At 35.3% G+C, this 17,838-nt stretch overlaps 1 protein-coding gene across 1 annotated transcript in view; it reads right to left on the bottom strand.

Annotated features, from left to right (window-relative positions):
* Positions 1-17,838, bottom strand: part of LOC148952771 (uncharacterized) — a 75,004-nt gene that overhangs the window by 41,621 nt on the left and 15,545 nt on the right. The window contains exon 2 of the mRNA XM_089088079.1: positions 3,502-3,748. Coding sequence (XP_088944205.1) covers positions 3,502-3,744 — 243 coding nt within the window. The 5' untranslated portion in view covers positions 3,745-3,748. The remainder of the gene's footprint in view (positions 1-3,501; positions 3,749-17,838) is intronic.

Here is a 17,838-nt window from a genome sequence, read left to right as displayed (position 1 = left end):
TCCTATCTGCAAAAATGTGGAATTTTGTATTTTTTGCCAGAACAAAGATCACGGATGCGTGTTTATTTGTTTGTTTGTTTCTTTTTTTTTCCAGGGGTAATCGTATCAACCCAGTAGTCCTAGAATCTCGCGGGAGAGCTCATTGAAACTGAAATTAAAAGTTCTAGTGCCCTTTTAATGTGACCGAAAAAAAGGTTGGCAACTAAGCCCCCTCCCATGCTCATTTTTTCCCAAAGTCACCCGATCAAAATTTTGAGATAGCCATTTTGTTCAGCATGGTCGAAAAATATAATAACTACGTCTTTGAGAATGACTTAATCCCCCACAGTCCCCGGGGAAGGGCTGCAAGTTACGACTTTGCCCAATGTTTACATATGACATTGGTTATGGGGAAGTATACAGACGTTTTCAGGGGGGATTTTTTTCTTTTAGTGGGGGGAGGGGTCGGAGATTACATGGGAGGATCTTTTCATGGAGTAAGTTTTCATGATGGAAGGGACATTGCTATGAATGGGGCGCCGGATTTTCCAGCATTATTTAAAAAACGATCAGAAATTAAATACACAAACATTTTTCAACTGAAAACTTTTCAATATCAATACTTAAAACGAATAGAAATTATTACGTATTTAATTGAGTTCATCCCCCAGTCAATACCTCGCTCTTTACGCTAAAGTTTTTTTTAGTACTTTCATAAGAGCTATTTATTCTAATTAACGACCTTTGTGATTAAGGGGTCATTCTTAAAGAATTGGAAAAAAATTCAAACTTTACCGTAAAGAGCGAGGTATTGAATATGGGGCGAACCCTCTAATGCACGTAATAAAAATATACGAATATAGAAGTTCGCTACGTAAAGTTAATTCGTAAGTTACGTATATTTATTACAAATAAAATTAAACAACTTTCAAGAAAGCCATTTAGCCAAAAAAAAAGCCAAATTAATACGCAAATTTCGTTTTAATTATTCATGTACGGTGAGCCAAAATCAAAACCTGCATTAGTTCAAAAACATTCAGATATTAAATTTAAAAAAATGAGTTTTTTTAACTGAAAGTAAGGAGCGACATTAGAACTGAAAACGACGAGAAATTATTCAGTATATGAAAGGGGCTGTCCCCTCCTCAACACCTCGCTCTTTGCGCTGAAGTTTGACTCTTTTTCACAACTCTTATTTTTTACAACAATAAAAAACTTTAGCGTAAAGAGCGAGTCGTTGCGGAGGGAACAGTCCCTTTCATATACGAAATAATTTCTGTTCGTTTTAAGTTTTAATGTCGCTCCTTACTTTCAGTTAAAAAAAAACTTTTTTTTTTTATTTAATGCCCCAAAAGACTCACAACGGAATCTCAATGTGGACAATTATGTTCACTCTGACCAAGGAAAATTGAAACCGCAAATCCAACCTTAGTCACGTGTAAAGATACAGAAGTCCAAATTTATGAATGAAGTGGGTCTTTTTTCCCTGATTTCAGCGTAACACTTGCATGACAGAAACGAAAAATTGGAACGGCAAGAAACTGGTCCGAAGAACTTATATGCTGTAAACAAAATAGAACGATTTAAATAATTTGTTCCAAAATCATCCTATATTTAATGACGAAGTTCTTCAAATGACAAAAGAAAACACTAAAATAATAATAATTAAAAACGGCTTCTTTATAAAACTATGGAATGGAAAAAACAAAAAACCATTCATTTCAGCCCGTGTCTCTGTATTTTTGCAAAGTTCAAATACAGAAAAATACCAAGTTAGGCTCCAAATTCCATGCTTATGCCATTGAACTGCCTGTACATAGAATTACAAGCAAATAAATAGTTCCTTGTGAGTTTTTAAGTTGCAAATAAAATCCATAATAAGCATAGAACCATTTGAATAGTAATAATATTTTTCGTCAGTGCAGGGCTGTGGATGTGAACTAGTGCATGTGAATGTGATACAGTGCGTATGAAACAGCGCAGGGATATTTCTTTGCGCACCTATCCGTATGTGCTAAACAATATCCCACCATTTCAGTGCTGCCTGGCCACAAAACCAGCTGGCAATTGCCCCCACCCCCCCAAGGCTCTAAAAATAAATTTTTTGGGGTATTTTTTATTGAAAAAGGCCTTTTTTCGTATTTTCATTGCAAAAATCAAAAGAAAGACAAAATTGCTCCTGTAGATTTTAAAAAATACAGCCTCCCCCCCCCCAAAAAAAAAATTGTACATTAACTTCACTGCTAAAGGCGGCTTGATGCTGTAATACATTGTTAATTGTGCTATTATTACCAGTTAACAAGCTATACACAAAACGGCGTTGTTTACATTTCCTCACAAAAGAACATTGTTGACATCAGTATAGGTGAATTTCAATATTCTTCCCATTTCAACATTATTCCTATTTCAAGTCTTAAAAGAGTTTATCTGTGTCTGTTTATCTTTAACCATATCTATAAATTGTTCTCTTGCTGTTCCGACTTAGATTTGCCTCCAACTATGATGTGGATAATTATCTTTTACATCAGAGCTCCCTTAAAAAAAACAAAAACTTTTTGTTTTATTGTGGATAATTACCCTAAAAAATTTAAAATCCTGAAAAATTACCCTAAAAAACCTTGAAAAATGTGGATAATTATCCTAACTGTTATATTAGAGCTCCCTTAAAAAAAAAAAAAAAAAAAAAAAAAAATACTGCTGGGTTTATCAATATGCAATGCCATACCTGTACTTGAGAGGGTCAAAGGTTCTCGCCGTATATTATTCCGAAGGATCTTTCCTCTTTACAATGGAAAAAATTGGCTTGATGTTCAATTGTTTAGCTATTTTCCCCCTCCTCTCAAGTTTTAGACCTTTGAGTGTTTATGTACACATATTACCATAGGCAAAAAATCAAAGTTTCTCACATTTTTCCTCTCCTGTACCCCTTCGAAAGACAGTTTTCTCAAGCATACACCTTGCGACAATAAAGTAAAACCCTCATCCCAAAGCTACACAATCGTAGGCTTAAAAAATCCATTGATCCTTTTCCTTGACCAAGAAAACATGAAGGGGAATTTTCCTAGGAGGATTTTCGCCTTTGAGCGCAATATTTTGACACCACTTCCTCAAAAAGGAAGAAACATTACAGCTTGGAAATCCTTCCCTATCCCTCCCCCTTCCGAAACATCCACAAGGCTCAGAAGTTTGAGCGCCTGCGATCCATTCTACCTCCTCCCAGATTCATAAGATTTCTTTGCATAATAATAAATATAGATAAATAAATATATATATATATATATATATATATATATATATATATATATATATATATATATATATATATATATATATATATATATAAACAGAAAAGCCACGAATTTTTTTTGTATTTATTCTTATCTTGCAGTTAGAATGACAGTAATCAAATAACAAAAAAAAAAAAACAATAACAAAAATTCCAGCCTTTCTGACTATACTAACTTAAAGCAAAACTCAGACAATATACTGGCTATGCCCAGTAAATTATATAATATGATTTACCTTCATGTCAATATGATGTATACCAAGTTCTGATGCAAATTCCTTCCAATCCCCTTGACCAGGGTTACTGGCATCTATATAACGGCAGATGGACTTGTTTGCTCGCCAGCCAGGCTTATATCCAAGACAGCGCGCCCAGAGAACATTTTCGCCAGATTTTAACCACCTCTCATACATAGGTGTTATGTCTGGAGGACTTGGTACAGAGCTCCGAAGAGCATCCAACTTCGGGTTAGTTTTCATTTTTCTATAGAAAAAACATAAGAATATTTACTGAAGTTTTCAGTATTAATACTAAGAACGAAATAGAATATCTTAATTTAAAAATAAAACTTTCGTGGCAATAAAAAATAAAATAAATATATCTGATGGTCAATTTAAAACAAAATTCTAAGTTGGACAAAAAACTTTAAACCAGATCAAAGGAAGAACCCAAAACTTAAATCATCACTAGCCTACACTACCACAAGCTGTGATACAAAATGAAGATCTTTGCAAAATGTTTATGCAAAGTTGGGATAGAGAGTATTTTAGAGCATTTGAACAAGGTACCAAAATTGATGGGAAGAAAAAATGAACTATTATATCATATTAGCCCAGGGCAATAGACACACACAAAAGAGGCTTAGCGCCATGCCTCCTAACAAAATCGCGCAGTTTTTACAATAGCATCGCATCCTAATTACAGTTTTATACTACTGCAGACTACTGCAGAGACTACAGACTACTGAAGAGACAAAGAGCATTGCTGATGGCTGGTTCCCTCTACGCTGGTGTAGCTACTGGACAAGAGCTTTAAGTCAAGTGATATTGACTTTAAGTATGATTAAGGATCAATATCCTGAAAGTCTCATTTTAGCATGCAACCACCCTTAGGGCACGACTAGCCCCAATATATTTTGAATCAGTGGGACCTAGAAATAGTTTCTGGTATTTTAAACAAAATATATTTTTTCATTTTCATATTTTAATAGCAGGTCCCTAGACTAGAGGCTTCAGAATGTGAAACAAAGAGGCTATCAAAACAGCTGTTGGGTGCTATATATTTTATTAATCATGTTGAACAGACATTATGAAACTATTAAGTGATTTCCTTAATTGTAGTCACTTGAAAAACTGAATTTTTTGTTGTTTGCTGTCAGAGCTTAAGGGGAGTTCCAATTGTGTTAAAATAATAATTTATAATAATAGTTTAATAATTTATAATTTATATTTAATAATTATAATAAATAATTTACAATAATGATATATAAATAATAGTTTTATTAGGCCTATGTCTTGGTCCCTTCCCTCTCCCAGGTAAATTTCTGTATATATAACTGGATAGAGTAAAAACTAATTTTTAACATCAACTTGCTATAGCTTTCATAAACAATAACAACCAAGAATGATTAAAGAATGTCATTCGTAAGAGCCAGCAGGGAAGGGGGCCATTACTACTAACAAATAGACGATAATAAAAACTTGATTAAGTGTTTCAACTTACTGCAATCACACCACTTCATTGGAATGCATATCGCAATGATAGCAGCCATGGTTCATAATTTACTAAATAACGCCTGTAAAATTCTAATTTCTTTTTGTTTAGCTGTATCAAAGCAACATTTTAAAACTACAGTAAGCTCACTTTAGCGTTTGAAAAAGTAAATTTCTTTAAATAAACCTAATCTAGATAGGAATTTTCAACTCAATACTTAAGAAAAATCCAGTTCAAACCAAAGAAAGATTTATTGTCAAGATATAACTTATTTTCAACATAGTTGAGCAGCATGCAAGGTAAGGACGTTTTCAAAGTTTTATTTTGATTAATATTACTATAGCAAACTCTTGGGCTGATGGACATATTATAAAAAGGTCATCCTGTTCACTAGATCGAGTTGAAAAGGCTGCAAAATACAATTCTATCTAGGCGTCTGCTTCTTGTACCCTGGCATTAATTAACCTTATCTGGGTTTTGGCAGCCTTTACGTGATCAAAGACTTAAATAATTGCTAATCATACTAGTAGGAGGACAGGAGGGATCTTGAGAAATACTGGATGCCAATATCTTTCTCTATTTTTCTCTTCATATTATTATTAATATTAATAGCCTATGGAAAACACGTTATACAGTAAATGCTGAAGACAATGGAAAACGATGAACGATGAAAAATGGAAAAAACATAAGATGAAAGGAAGCAGTGTTTTTTTTTTGTTTTTTTTCTAAAATTCACCTTCATTATACTTCAGTTGCCCATAGAAAAATATTCAGGCATACTTCTAAAATTTGGCTTTGTGCACCTATGAATGTGCTTTTAATGATAAGGAAAAAAATGCAATAGGATTTTGGAATTAGGAAATTTGGATTTTGGAGATTGGATTTTGGAAATTTTGAAAAGTAGGTGTTATTTAGATATAAACAATATTGAAAGGTTCGTCGGGGTAGGTATGAGGCATCGTGAAGATTTTCATCGTGAGGCATCGTAATAGTCAGTTTTCGTGTTTTGTCAGTTTACGTTTTGATATTGTTTTTTTTTGGGGCTTGTTTGTTGTGTGTCGAAATGACCCAACAGGGCTTTCGTGTGAATAAATATATCTATCTATCTATCTATCTATATATATATATATATATATATATATATATATATATATATATATATATATATATATATATATATATATATATATATATATATCAAGGCCGGATCCAGGATTTTTTTTCGGGAAAGGGGGGGCTTACTAATTTTTGACTTTTCAAAGGGGGGCGGTTACTAATTTTTTACTCAGTTTTCGACTAATTATACTGATTTTTACCTAGGTTTTACTAATTTTCGACTTATTTTCGATTCGGTCAAAGATTTCGGGGGGGGGGGTCAAACCGGGTACCCCCCCCCCCGCCCCTGGATACGGCCTTGATACATATATGTATGTTTTTAACTTTTTTGACAAATTTGGCTAATCCCAAAATAATATTTGATCCAAAGAGTGAGGAAACGTCACTAGACGTTGAAGCATAATTTCGAAATAAAGAAATGTGAACCTAAGCTATACCAATAGAATGAACTTGTGAAGCATTTTTATAAAAATGGTTTGATGCAGAGCTTCACATAGGGGGATTCTGCATACTAAACACCCCAATGATTTTTTAAACTTTTAAATCGTTAGTCTTGTAAATTAGGCTAGTCAAATCGATACAGATAGAGCAGTAATTGGCACTGGCTTTTTATTTTACTGGGGGAGGGAGGCAAGGGTTAATAATTTGCATAAAACTCTATCCAAATACAGAACTTCTGATAAACCCAACTGAAGTTAATACATTTGTTTTCACCAATCAGCTTCAGTCTCTGTATTTTACTTTTTTTATTTATTATTTTCACATATATTTTGTTTACTTTTTTATTTACCACAGACTTCTTTTATCAACACCTTATGCAGGAATTAAAATTTTGAATATTTTGTAGTTATGCTCAGATTAAGAGGACAGATATGGTGTCATGCTATCTAATAATGATATTCTTGTAAACGAGGAGCACGTCTTTTGTTCATGTCAGTCATGCAATGAGTGTCTGAAAAATGCTTATTTGCTCTTTGTTTGATAAAAATTTGTTTTCCACTGGCAACTAGCCCCCCGCCACGCACATCATTCCCCCTAACACATCCAATCAAAATTTTGAGATAGCCGTTTTGTTCAGCGTAGTTGATTTCCAGATAGAAAATATGTTTTTGAGGAGGACACTCCCCCACAACCCTCAGGGCAAGGCTTTTAAGTTATGCCGTGAGGGCATATAAGAACGATGTTGGCACAATGTATTATTTTTTTTTTTCTTTAGAGCGGGGTACTTCGTATCGAAGAAGTTGTCGTAGAAACTTCGAAAAGGGCTCATTCAATTGGAAACTGGAGTGGATTGTGCCCTTTTTAATAGTCGAAAGTGATTGGAAGGCAACTAACACCCCTTCCACACCGACCATTTCCCAAAACACATCCAATAACAATTTTGAGCTAGCCATTTTGTTCAGCGTAGTTGATTTCCGGATAGAAATTATGTTTTTGAGGAGGACACTCCCCCACAGCCTCGAGGGCAAGGGTTGTAAGTTATGCCCTGGGACATATAAGCTTTTTATAGAAGGCGTTGTCGTAGAAACTTCAAAGAAGGCTCATTCGATTGAAGTTCAAAGGGCTAGTGCCCTTTTTAATAGTAGAAAGTGATTAGAGAGCAACTAGCCCCCCACCCACGCCCATCATTCCCCCAAACACATCCAATCAAATTTTTCAGATAGCCATTTTGTTCAGCGTAGTTGATTTCCTCATATAAATTTTTTTTAAGGAGGAAACTCCGCCACAGCCTTCAGGGAAAGGGTTGTAAGTTATGCCCTGGGGGTATTTAAGGTTTTTATAGAAGGCGTTGTCGTAGAAACTTCAAAAAAGGCCCATTCGATTGGAAATCCAAAGGGCTACTGCCCTTTTTAAAAGTCGAAAGTGATTGGCAGGCAACTAACCCCCCTCTTACGCCCACTTTTTCCCCAAACACATCCACTCAAAATTTTGAGATAGCCATTGTATTCAACGTAGTTTTAAGTTCTGTAAATTAGGTCTTTGAGGATGACAACCCCTCACAGCCCTCAGGGTAAGGGTTGTAAGTTATTCCCTGGGGGCATATAAAGTTTTTATACAACAAGGTGTCGTAGAAACTTCAGAAAGGGCTCATTTGATTGGAAATTGAAAGGGCTAGTGCCCTTTTTAATAGTCGAAAGTAATTGGAAGGTAACAAACACCCCTTCCACGCCCACAATTTCCCCAAACACATCCAATCAAAATTTTGAGATAGCCATTTTGTTCCACGCAGTTAAAGTTCAGGAAATTATACGTTTGAGGAGGACACTCCCCCCACAGTCTTCAGGACAAGGTTTATAAGTTATGCCCTGGGGGCATATAAGTTTTTATTGAAATCTTTGTCGTGAAAATTTGAAAAAGGGCTCATTCGATTGGAAATTGATAGGGCTAGTGCCCTTTTTAATAGTCGAAAGTGATTTGAGGGCAACTAACCCCCCTCTCACGTCCACCATTTCCCGAAACACATCCAATCAAAATTTTTAGATAGCCATTTTGTTCAGTGTTGTGGATTTACAGATAGAAATTATGGTTTTGAGGAGGACACTCTCCCACAGCCCTTAGGGCAAGAGTTGTAAGTTATGCCCTGGGGGTATATAAGGTTTTTATAGAACGCGTTGTCGTAGAAACTTCAAAAAGGGCCCATTCGATTGGAAATTGAAATGGCTAGTACCCTTTTTAATAGTCGAAAGTTATTGGAAGGCGACTAACACCCCTTCCACGCCCACCATTTCTCCAAACATATCCAATCAAAATTTTAGATAGCCATTTTGTTCCACTCAGTATAAAGTTCAGGAAATTATACCAGGAAAAAAATACAAATGAATTTGCATTGTCAGTTTAATATACATATACTGATATTTAGCAATCAAAATGTTAATATTATTTGATTTATTAAAGTTATAAAAGTAAAAACATTCATATTTTTTTCAGTAAAATGCAAATTATGTTCTGCCCTTGGGAAGGCATAGGGGTTTTGAGCCAAACTTATGTTGATTTCTGCTCGTTTGAGTTTGACTCGGTTATTTATTGAAATTTCTGTGTGTTTTGGGTTTCATTTATTTATCGATGCTGATTTGTGGTAGTTTCACGCTTGGTAGATTATTTGATTTTTGCTCATTTTTTGCTTAATGGACTTCTTGACTTTTCTTTGAAAAACTTATTTTGTGGAAAATGTTTTTTAAATTAATGTATATATATATATATATATATATATATATATATATATATATATATATATATATATATATATATATATATATATATATATATATATATATATATATATATATATATATATATATATGTATGTCCCTTTTCATGAGCTATGTGTGCCTTTTAAGTCAGCTGCAAGAGAGCTTTTAGCAAATTTACAGTTACCAACATGGCTATGGACTCCAATGTGACATCATTAGTTTGTGCAAACTTATGATGCATAAGCAGCAGAAATTTGATAAAATCAAATTAAGAGCTATTAAAAAATCTAAAGAAACGCTTAATTAGAGTACCATCAATATCTGCTTCATAAAATAACTTATTTATGTGTCTTTCTTTTGTAATAATGTAATCAGTCATACTTGGCGCTGAATTGGTCTAATAAGAACTTTCAAGGTTGGGAAAGCCAACATAGTCATAAAATGCTTTGCAATCCCACAGCCACTATAACTGCCTCTTAAGCTGTATAGTAAATCTCAATTCCAACAACTCATTGTGGCAAATACTTTCAAATAAAAAGCGGACTTGAGATGAGGCTTAATTACATTCAGACAATTGGATTTGAAGGAAATCTGATAATTTCACTCAAAATTCATTTGTGAGATATTACCAATAGCAAATGCATGATCAAATAACATGTACTCACCTGGAGCCAATGCACAATCAGCCCCTTCTTTGCAGGAAGACAAAGCTTCAGAAAAATGTCAAAACAAGCTTATCAGAGGCAAGGCTATAGCTCATTCGATTGAAAATCGAGAGTTCTAGTGCCCTTTTTAAGGGTCAAAAGTGATTGGAAGGCAACGAACACCCCTTCCACGCCCATCATTTCCCCAAACACATCCAATCAAAATTTTTAGATAGCCATTTTGTTCTGCGTAGTAGATTTCCAGATAGAAATTAAGTTTTTGAAAAGGACACTCCCCCACAGCCCTCAGGGCAAGGGTTGTAAGTTACACCCTTTTTAATAGTCAAAAGTGATTGGAGGGCAACTAACCTTCCTCTCACACCCACCTTTCCCCCAAACAAATCCAATCAAAATTTTGAGATAGCCATTTTGTTCAACGTGGTTGAAAATTCTGGAAATTTGGTCTTTGAGGATGACAACCCCACAGCCCTCAGGGCAAGGGTTGTAACTTACACCCTGGGGGCATATAATGTTCTTATAGAAAGCATTGTCGTAGAAACTTCAAAAAGGGCTAATTCGATTGGAAATTTAAATGGCAAGTGCCCTTTTTAATAGTCAAAAGTGATTGGAAGGCAACTAACACCCCTCCCAAGCCCACTATTTCCCCAAACAGATCCAATCAAAATTTTGAAATAACCATTTTGTTCAACGTAGTTGAAAGTTCTGGTAATTATATCTTTGAGCATGACAATCCCCCCCCCCCAAGATCTTCAGGGCAAGGGTTATAAGTTATGCCCTGGGGGCATATATGAGTCTTATGGAAGGAATGCTCGTATAAACTTCAGAGAGGCCTCATTTGATTGGAAATTGAAAGTTCTAGTTCACTTTTTAAGCGTCAAAAGATATTGGAGGGTAACAAGCCCCCCACCCACGCCTTTTTTTCTAAAATGCATCCGATAAAAATTTTTAGATAGCTATTTTGCTAAAAAATACTTCAAAGATCATATAACAAAAACTCATGTGTCGACACAACCCCCAGGGCCCGGGGGCAGGCGTTGTAAGTTATGCCCTGGAGGCATATATGGTCCTTATGGAAGGGATGCTCGTATACACTACAAATAGGGCCCATTTGATTGGACATTGAAAGTTCTAGTTAACTTTTTAAAAGTCAAAAGAGATTGGAGGGCACCTAGCCCCCCCCCCTCCACGCCCTTTTATTCTCAACCCCATCTGATGAGAACTTTGAGACAGCCATTTTTTCAAAAATAGTTCAAAGAACATATAACGAAAACTCCGGGGTCGACACAGCCCCTCAGGGCCCGGAGGCAGGGGTTGTAAGTTATGCCCTGGGGGAATATATAGTTCTTATGAAAGGGATGCTCGTAAAAACTTCAGAGGGCTAATTTGATTTGAAATTGAAAGTTCTAGTTCAGTTTTTGAGATCCTAAAAAAATTGGAGGGCAACTAGCCCCCCCCGCCCCTTTTTTCCCGAATGTATCCGATAAAAATTTTGAGATAGCCATTAAGTTAAAAATTGTTCAAAAACTAGATAACAAAAACTAAGGTGTCGACACAACCCCCCAGGGCCAGGGGGCAGGAGTTTTAAGTTATGTCCTGGGGCATGTTTGGTCCTTATGAAAGGAATACTCGTATAAACTTCAGAGAGGGCTAATTTGATAAGAAATCGAAAGTTCGAGTTCACTTTTTAATAGTCAAAAGAAATCCAGGGCAACTAGCCTCCCCCCCAAGCCCTCTTTTTCCAAACCCATGTGATGAAAGTTGTTGGATAGACAGTTAGTTAAAAAAAATAGTTCAAAGGTAGGGTAAGTATAACTGCGGTGCCAATACAGACTCCCAGAGCCCGTGAGAAGGCAGTCTAAGTTATGCCCAAAAGGCAGATATTGTTCATATGAAAGGGATGCTCGTATAAACTTCATATAGGGCTCAATTGATTGGACATCGAAAGGTTTAGTTCACTTTTTAAGAGTTAAAAGAATTGAGTTCAAGGCAACTAGCGCCCCCATACCCTTTTTCCCCAAACCCATCCCCTTCAAATTATGATATAGACATTTTTTTTAAAAATTGCTAAAAAAAATTAAATAACAAAAACTCCGGTGTCAAAACAACCACCAAGGGACCAGGGGACAGGCGTTGTAAGTGTTGTCCTGGGGGGCCTGTATGGTTCTTATGAAAGGGATGCTCGTATAAACTTCAGAGAGGGCTCATTTGATTGGAAATTGAAAGTTCTAGTTCACTTTTTAAGAGCCAAAAGATATCCGAGGGCAACTAGCCCCCCCCCCACCCATCCTTTTTTCCCCAAGCCTATCCGATAATTTTTTTTAAAATAGCCATTTCATTAAAAATAATTCTAAGGTCAGATAAGAAAACTCCTGTGTCGATGCAACCCCCCATGGCCCGGAGGCAGGCGATGTAAGTAATACTCTGGGGCATATATCGTTTTTATGGAAGGGATGCTTGAATAAACTTCGGAGAGGGTTTAATTGATTGTAAATTGGAAGTTCTCGTTCACTTTTTAAGAGTCAAAAGAGATTGGAGGGCAGCTAGGCCCCCCCCTCTGCACCCTAAATGCATCAGATGAAAATTTTGAGAGAGACATTTTGTTAAATATAGTTCAAAGTTCAGATAACACAACTCCGGTGTCGACACAGCCGCCCAGGGCCCGACAGTAGGCGTTGTAAGTTATGCCCTGGGGGCACATATGGTTGTTTTGGAAGGGATGTTCGTATAAACTTCATAGAGGGCTCATTTGATTGGATATTGAAAGTTATAACTCACTTTGTAAGAGTAAAAAGTGATCAGAGGGCAGCTAGCCTCCCCCCACACTCCTTTTATCTTTTCCCAGACGCACTTCATATAGAAGGGGTCGTCGGATAAACTTCAGAGGGGGCTCAAGAGAGGCAAACTTTTTTCACTCTGATATTGTTGCTTTGATATCAGTTTTGATACTTTCATGAAGATTTGATTTTTTTTAAGTTTGATTTTAAAATAAGGAATTTTTACAAACTTGAAGCTTTTTGCAATCAAAAACGAGCAAAGATTAATTGGAAAAAACTTCCCAAAAATAAGTTTTTCAAAAAAAAAGTAAAGGCCATTTTAAACTTAAGCTCAGCAGATTAAAATTCCTGTTAAAATTCAAACTCACAACGACCAGAAATTACTATTAAAGAATAAATGAAACCCAAAACGAACAGAAATTAAATAAACAATCATAGGAAAAAACATACAACAAGTAATAAATAAATAGATCTTAAAGCGAGTAATGCTTAGATTGAATATGAAAATCAAGCTTAAAACGAAAAAAATACTTTGCTATTGAAGTATAAATGAAACTTAAAACGAACAGAAATTTAAAAAAAAAATCAATGCAAACAAACATACAATAAATACTAATGTAAATGAATAACAAAATCTCAAACGAGTGAAACTTAAACTCAATATGCCAGTAAAGCTTGAAACGAACAAAAATCACAACAAACAAGAGTATGTGCGTCGCCTCCTTCAATCACTGTAAAAGTCTAAAACCTACTGCGTCATTGGCGCTTTACTGGGAACCAATTTTATTAAAAATATTTTTTTTTGCACTTGATATTGAAAATAAACAATAAAATTATAGTAAAATTTTGATCTGCTGAGCTTTCAGCAATTAATATCATTATACATCAAATATTCAGTTTAATTTATTAGTTCTTTCTAGAGTCAAGACGAATATAGTTTCACTACAAACAAGAGTTTGGATACTGCTCTTTACCTTAACTGTAAATAAAAACCAAAAGCCTACTGCGTCATTGAAACCTCACTGAAAACAAATTTTCTTACAAACATTTTCTTTTCCAGTTATTGAATAATTGATAATAAAAACTAAATTAGAGTGAAATAAATCCTTGAGCTGATGGATCTTTCAACAGCTAATATCATTATATATCAAATGTTCAATTTGATGTTGTTTACACTTTCCAAGACTGTTCAAGACGCATATAGTTCTCAGAAAAGCTCCAATGACGCAGTAGATTTTAAATTTTGCAGTGTGAGAATGAGATGATACCCAAACTCTTGTTTGTAGAAATTTTTGTTCGATTCAAGCTTGATTTGCATATTCAATTTAAGTTTCACTCGCTTTAAGATTTATTTATTCATTTACATTAGTAGCCTATCTATTGTATGTTTGTTTGCATTGATTGTTTATTTAATTTCTGTTCGTTTGAAGTTTCTTTTATATTTCAATAGCAAAATATTTTTTTTTCGTTTTAAGCTTGATTTTCATATTCAATCTAAGCATTACTCGATTTAAGATCTATTTATTCATTTATATTACTACTTGTTGTATTTTTTTTTTCCTATGATTGTTTATTTAATTTCTGTTCGTTTAGGATGTCATTTATTCTTATATATATATATATATATATATATATATATATATATATATATATATATATATATATATATATATATATATATATATATATATATATATATATATATATATATATATATATATATATATATATATATATATATATATATATATATATATATATATATATATATATATATATATAAATATATACATATAAGTAGAATGCTACTTCTGGATTTGGGGAGACGTAAAGCCACTACTCTTTTCTTCCTTATTGGTTTAATATCATGAAAAAGGTTTAACGGTGATTCTATGTTCCTTCCTGTGCTATTTGGGTGGATTGTGTTCCTTCCTGTGCTATTTGGGTGGATTACGTTCCTTGGCACCTTTCCAGAGCATTTACCTATGGATTTGAATACTTTATGCTCCTTCCTGTGCTATTTGGGTGAATTACGTTCCTTGACACCTTTTTAGGGTATGTACTTATGGATTTGGGAGGATTATGTTCCTTCCTTTGCTCTTTGAGGAGATTAAGTTTCTTGAAACCTTTGCAGGGCATGTACTTATGGATTTGGGTGGATTATGTTCCCTTCCTTACTATTATAAGGGCTTAAGTTCCCTCCCATGCTCTTCTTTAGTACCATGTTCCATCCTATGGTATTATAAGGGTTTATGTTCCCTCCCATGCTATTCTAATGGTTTATGTTCGCTCCTATGCTATTCTATAGCACCACGTTCCTTCCCATGCTATTCCAAGGGTTTATGTTCCCTCCTATGCTATTCTATAACGCTATGTTCCTTCCTATGTTTTTCTATGTGACCTCTAAACGTGATTAAACACGTTCGCTTGCCTTTCATTGGTAGCTGGCCAAACGAGCGGGGATTCCCCACCGGTTGGAGGGGAGGGGCTTCCCCCTCCCCTCCAACAATAAAAACCCTACAATATTATGAGTATACTCGTTAGAAAAAACAAAGTACGCTCTTTCTTTCCACTATGTAAATAAAATCCCTCCTCCCCCCTCCTTTGTTTACGATTTTAATTCTATAGTAATAGTTATTTCGTTCAAAATGTTTCTTTTCCCAATTTTGTATTTAAGATGTATTGTCTTTTTTCCGGTCTAAAACCACGTGTGTTTATAATTAGACTAAAGGGTCCTTTTGGAACGAAACTTCACACGTCTTATCGCATAGATTAATGCAACATGTCTTTGTGATTCAAAACACATTCAAAAATAGATTGTTTTTCGGCCAAATTAGACGAGATATTCTATTTGATGAATGCAAATGGGGTTTCATAGATGATTAAGAGGCTTTTATAAAAATATACGACAGGGAACTAATTCTAACACCATCGTTGCGAGGTGAAAAAACAAACTATTTCGTCGCATGGAAAGTATGGGGGAGGGAGAGGGGAATTCTTTGTGCAGACTAATTTTTTCTTCTTTAAAAAAGGGGAATCGTTTTTTCCATACTAAATTGTGTCTTCTTTTTAAGGAGGAAAATTCTTACAATTACTCTCCTCCTCCAAAGAGAGCTACGGCTAATAGCGTTACTCTAATGCAACAGGTGGAGATAACTGGCCCATCGGGAGCCACGCGAATACAGTCTGGTCAAAAACCAAAAAGAGAATGGGCGGCTGCTCACAGGATGGTGAACCCCGCTGGCTCATCTATGCAAGAAACGGACATCACCACCCCATCCGAAACACAAGTGCAGTCTGAATTTGGTAATGTATGTACTTTTATCTAATGTACTTTACGTTATTGCTATTACAAATAGTAGATTTTTAAACGAGTAGATTTGCAGGAAAAGGAATCTGATCGCTATTTTTTATGGATGACTAGATTTATAGAAAAAAAAGTAAATTTTTTTTAATGAGCTATTAAGACAGTTTTTGAGTTGATTTTTTTTACCATATTTTATTGCTATTAGTGAAACGTTGCGATGTGTGTGCGCGTGTGTACGCATGTGTGTGTGTGAACGTGTGTGTGTGTGTGTGTGCATGTGTGTGTGCGTGTGTGTGTGCGTGTACACGTATGTGTGAACGTGTGTGCAAATACGTGTGTGTGTGTGTATGTGTGTGTGTGTGTGTGAACGTGTGTGCGAATGTGTGTGTGAGTGTGTGTGTGAGTGCGCATGTGTGTGTGAGCGTGTACATGTGTGTGTGTGCGTGTGTGCGCATGTGTGTGTGAGCGTGTACGTGTGTGTGTGTGTGCGCTTACGTGTGTGTGTGTGTGTGTGTGTGTGTGAGCATGTGTGTGTGTGTGCGTGTGTGTTATTAACAAAATTTGTAATTTATTATGCATTTGTTTTGTAAATAATGCTATAAGCAAAAATTCGTAATTTATTATGCATTTGTTTGATAAATACGAATCCAATTAAGAAGAAAAAAAAATAAATTGTTTGATAAATCCGACTAAGAAAAAAAATAGGGTGCTATAATTGTGATAAGACTTTCGTCAAAGAAAAAACTCAATCCATTCATTTTAGTTTCAGGGGGAAGCTACGAAAACAACTGCCTTCCCTGGCCCAGGACTTCAAAATATCATGGGTAATTGTCCCCTCTCGCCGGATGATGTTAGTGAAGGTACGTCATTTAGTATCCCCCTGGATTTTCAATTTACAACTGAAGAAATGGACAGCCTTATGCAAACTGTTGGACCTAATGTTTCCAAGGATTTTTATGACAATGACTTTTCTATTATTGAATTGGGTTTTGTTCAAATAGGTGGAGGACATGAAAATAGTGTCTGGTCCCTGGAAGTACGTGAATTTTATTTGTTGGAATTTGCTCTAGGTCACTTACAGACACATAGAGAAGATTTCAATCCCCCCTAGGACAACCTGGTTGATGGAAGTATCATTTTTAAAGACCCTGTTAATGTTGTTCATACCTACATCGACCGAATTCAAGCACTTATTGAGATTCAGATTCAGAATTGGGGGGGTCAAGGGGGGATTAAGGCATCAGTAAATCAAAAAGTTTATTTACAAAAGGGGACATCTGGGGCCATTTTTTATTTTCATATTTCAACTGGTAATCAAACTTTTTACCCTGGTCTAAATGAATTTGAGGGTAACTTTTTCAATTGGGTCAATAAATTAACATCGACTTTGGACATATTTAACGAGATGGGAAGCGTGTTCACAATTTTTTACATTGAACACATGGATCTGAATCTCAATAGATTTAAAAAAAAAAACTTTAGTTTAAGGGGAGGGCAGGGTAGCAAAATAAAATGCCACCCAGATTTGTCGGCTACAGGAGGGGTTCAGGGTTTCAATTTTGAAACGGGGCTGCAATACTTTAAATATGCATTTTTAGCAGCAGCCCATGAAACATTAAGATAAGTCAACAATAAAAAATCTCGACGGACTTGCGCGTAACGGTGGTGAAAATTTCCCTAAAGTAAATTTTGATTGTTTAGAGGGAAAATATCCGGTGTCCTTAGAAGAAATAACTGTATTTGAAAAAGCAAATGAAACTCTTGGGTTAGGGGTGGTTGTTCTCCAGTATGACACAGAATTTTTAAA

The sequence above is a fragment of the Artemia sp. Qi Xiang Cuo genome, chromosome 4 (assembly GCF_049724085.1).
Source record: "Artemia sp. Qi Xiang Cuo chromosome 4, ASM4972408v1, whole genome shotgun sequence".
In the NCBI taxonomy this organism is placed as follows: domain Eukaryota; kingdom Metazoa; phylum Arthropoda; class Branchiopoda; order Anostraca; family Artemiidae; genus Artemia; species Artemia sp. Qi Xiang Cuo.
This window is presented reverse-complemented; position numbering and strand designations above follow the sequence as displayed.